Source organism: Topomyia yanbarensis, chromosome 2, assembly GCF_030247195.1.
Source record: "Topomyia yanbarensis strain Yona2022 chromosome 2, ASM3024719v1, whole genome shotgun sequence".
Classification (NCBI taxonomy): domain Eukaryota; kingdom Metazoa; phylum Arthropoda; class Insecta; order Diptera; family Culicidae; genus Topomyia; species Topomyia yanbarensis.
In genome coordinates, this window is record NC_080671.1 from 428,741,078 (window position 1) to 428,744,571 (window position 3,494).

A 3,494-nucleotide genomic window follows, 5' to 3' on the forward strand; every position below is an offset into this window, starting at 1 on the left:
GTCGCAGGTAAAGAGAGAGGCAGGTCTAGTGATGTTGGTGCCGAGGTAGTGCTTGACGGTGACGTGTTTGAAGTGGTCGAAGAATTCGTTTATGTTGGTACACTTGTGACTTGCGATCACGATGTTTCCCGTGAGGTAAAAAGGTGTATTGCAGCTGCAAACAGGGTCTTTTACTGTCAAAACTTTTCACAGCATTGCTAATTACTTGCTAACATAGAGAACAGACATCCATGATCGAACAAAAATATTTAAAAAACGTGTGTAAACATTTGAATTGATATACGATAAACACTAGCGCCACCACACATGTTCGAAATCCTGGCTGGATTCAGTATGGAATCTTGCTCAATGAAAACAACCGATTCCGACTCTATCGGTTGATGCATTGAGCTCGAATTCATGCTGGAAGTCCGAATCGGTTCCGGACTAGTTTGACTGGGTAGAGGAATAGCCGCTGTCAATTCTGTCGAACTCAGCCACAAAAAACATGACGACAGTAGCGCACCTGGTTTGGATATCCCAACTACCTTCGAAACCGTTAGAGATTTTACACAAGTTGAATGCTGAAGATGGACGTCTGTTCTCTGTGTTGCTAGGTACAAGTACCGCCTTGAAGCTCACATTTGCGTAGAAACCAGTACAGTGCTGAGTTGAGACGTTAGGGTGAGTGGTCGGATTGTCAGCTGACGAATAAATCTTGATGTATAGATTGCATATAGGGCCACGCTGACTGATCGCCTCCGGAAAGTTTAAACACGTTACAGTCACTAAGAATAAGGGAATGTATCCATTGTTCTAGCAAACTAAAACTTTAGTCCACCTAGTAAATTTATAATCATCCCGTACCTTTCATCTACAATAAAGTGAAGATTGATACTGCTGTCGAGCAACACTTTCTGCTGATTCTAATGCACAAACGCTAATGATCTGACCATCAAGCATACGCCAGACAACCTAAATTGACCCGCTTCGACATCAGCTTGTTTCGTAACGCGAGTGGCTGCGTTAAAACTCTAATAGGGGGTTGAGAACAGCTTGATTCAACATCTACTGTTGTTACCCCAAAGGTATGTGATCCAAGACTAACTTGTATAGTCCATTGAGCCTAGTTTACATACCGTATATACACCGTTCACTAATCACCCACTTATCTGTGGAAGCCTATTAATGAAAACAAGACAAGAATAAGCAGTTCCGCCGTAAATTTTTATTGTTACCAATGACATACAAATTTCAACTGAACTGTGAATACCGATTCCGAAACCAATTGCGCCAGAATCGATTGTTGCATTTGAAATCTATTCAGTATTACGAACCGGTTCCGGAATGAGTTGGGATATGCTGGCATTAGGGTTTAAACTGGTATTTGACTGGAGTTTACACAAGTATCATACGCTTACTTGTTCAGAGATGTCTGCCCTATGGTGAAAATATTACCGGTGACAGTTTTTTCCATTTTTTTCATTCTGTTTTGTTCCTTTCTTTCTCGTCTGCTCATTGTGGTGTGTTTATCACGGGTGGTATTTTTTGCCAAAGGTACCATTTTAGCCAGTTTCTTTGCTTGTAATTTAATCAGAAATTGTCGGTTATTATGAAGAAACGTGCTAATTCCACGTGACACTTGTCGTTCCTTGGTCTGTTCCGTAGTTATTATTTTTGCGATCGGGCCTGTTGCAGCAAAGTTTGGTCCGTTTAGGCTGCTCTCTGTATACATTTCGCGCAGCATACTTTGCTGCTGTTGTTTATATGAATGAAATTCTTCATCTGCCATAAGTGGTTTATCATGATTCATCCATGATGTGTCTACTGAGGGTCGTGTCCCATCGTACAAAGATTGAAGTATACTTGGCGCGGGCTTCATTTCCATAAACGAAGGATACGTCTGTATGGCGCACTCGATACGCTGCGTCGCGTCCTCTTCTAGGAATCGCTGCTTCTTAGTTTTCGTATACGTTCTGATCGGAATGTACGAAGATTGCCTAGATATAGCCGTTAACATTGCTTTCTTGGAAACAAATTGAACCACTGTTCGTCTGACGGAATCCTGCATAATGTGAGTCACTTGTCCCCCTAATTCCTCCTCGACAATTGATTCCGTTTTATTGTGCATTTCATCGGTAGGCAATAAAAATCTCACGGTTACATAAATATCGAAACATTGCGGCTTCCGTCCAGGGAGCACGTTTAATTTGTGCCCATAGTATACATCTCTATGACAAAGTTTAACCGCCTGGTTCGCATCTAATTCCGTAGTAAAATAAACGAGCATGTCTATCAAACGATTGACTTCCTGAAACTTTGTAAACGAATCGTTCTTATTCTGGTGGAAGTAGACCATTCTTGTTAACAACCCTTTGTAAGCAAAGTAACTAGAAATCTGCTCGTACCACACTTTCTCATCCCAGGCAATGACTTTAAAGTTTCCGACATATACTGGATGGTATGCACTGAGCGTAAAGGATTCACTGTCATAAGGTTTTTTCTTCGGGTAGAGATCTTCAGGTCGATACTTTCTGCATTCAGGGATACTTCCCATGATCGCATATTTGTCCTTTTTCCTACGGGATTTCTTACCTTTCTGGGACTGGTTTGCGACCATAGGCAGAATACGCTGATCATCATCGCAGTCCTTTGCATCGTTTGATGGTTCATTTCGGCTATTAGTAAAGTCCGGTTCATCTTCGCTTTCCTCTGGGTTATCGAATACCGCTTCGCCTTTCGCTGATGCGGCTGCTTGTGACAATATAGTTGCAAATATTAGTTGGCCGTTCTTGAGGGAGAAAGAAATATTTACCCTTCCGTTGTATTAATGTTTTCATCTCTCTATTGGAAATCAAACGCCTTTGCTTTATTTTGGAATACTCTTCGTTTGTTTGGGTCTGTTGACAGCTAAAACCATAGTTCAAGAGTACTTATTCAAAAGGTCCTAAGTGAAGGCCTATTTACACCCTCGGTGAAAATGAACGTGAACTCGATGCGCCCCAAATTGTTTTTTCCAATATCTCGCATATTAGTGTATAGAAATTGACGAAACTGGAACTAAACTATAGTACATTAATATACTTAGCGAATCCATGCACAATTATTCGATATAATTGAATCAATGCAATAATATTCATATTCCCCGATCATTTTAAATATTCCACGGTGAAATATGTTCGCAGTGGATAATTCACTTGTTCACCGGGAGTGTAAACGCGACGATGGGCGGAATTGATGCGAGGTGGTGAATATAAATGTCATCGCTGTTCACGGTGAACGTTCGTCTTCGAATACCAGATTGCATTCTGACAAACTGTAAACTGCCAGGTGAGCGTGAAATCGTTGTTCGCTGATGAAACTGTTCACGACGTCGTCCACCGTGAACAATGGAAGGTATTCAACACATGTTCACGTTCATTTTCACCGAGAGTCTAAATAGTGCTTGACATTCAGCTCGAACTCTACAACCCAGTTAAGCTCAGCCGGAAATGAACCGGAATTCTGGCTGGTTT

The 3,494-nt window shown here is 41.4% G+C and overlaps 1 protein-coding gene across 1 annotated transcript; it reads right to left on the reverse strand.

Annotated features, from left to right (window-relative positions):
- Positions 1 to 721: 721 nt before the first annotated feature.
- LOC131685358 (uncharacterized) lies at positions 722 to 2,926 on the reverse strand. The gene is made up of 2 exons (XM_058969024.1): positions 2,795 to 2,926; positions 722 to 2,730 (listed from the first exon to the last, which is right to left on the reverse strand). Exons 1-2 carry the CDS (start codon positions 2,817 to 2,819, stop codon positions 1,397 to 1,399), a joined length of 1,359 nt encoding a protein of 452 aa, XP_058825007.1. The 5' UTR covers positions 2,820 to 2,926; the 3' UTR covers positions 722 to 1,396.
- Positions 2,927 to 3,494: the final 568 nt, after the last annotated feature.

Excerpts from the sequence above, each read along its gene's own strand:
- LOC131685358 (XM_058969024.1), bottom strand. The coding sequence starts at position 2,819 with ATGAAAACATTAATACAACGGAAGG. Across the intron at positions 2,731-2,794 it reads AACATTAATACAACGGAAGG|CCGCATCAGCGAAAGGCGAA; the intron begins GTAAATATTTCT and ends TGTCACAAGCAG.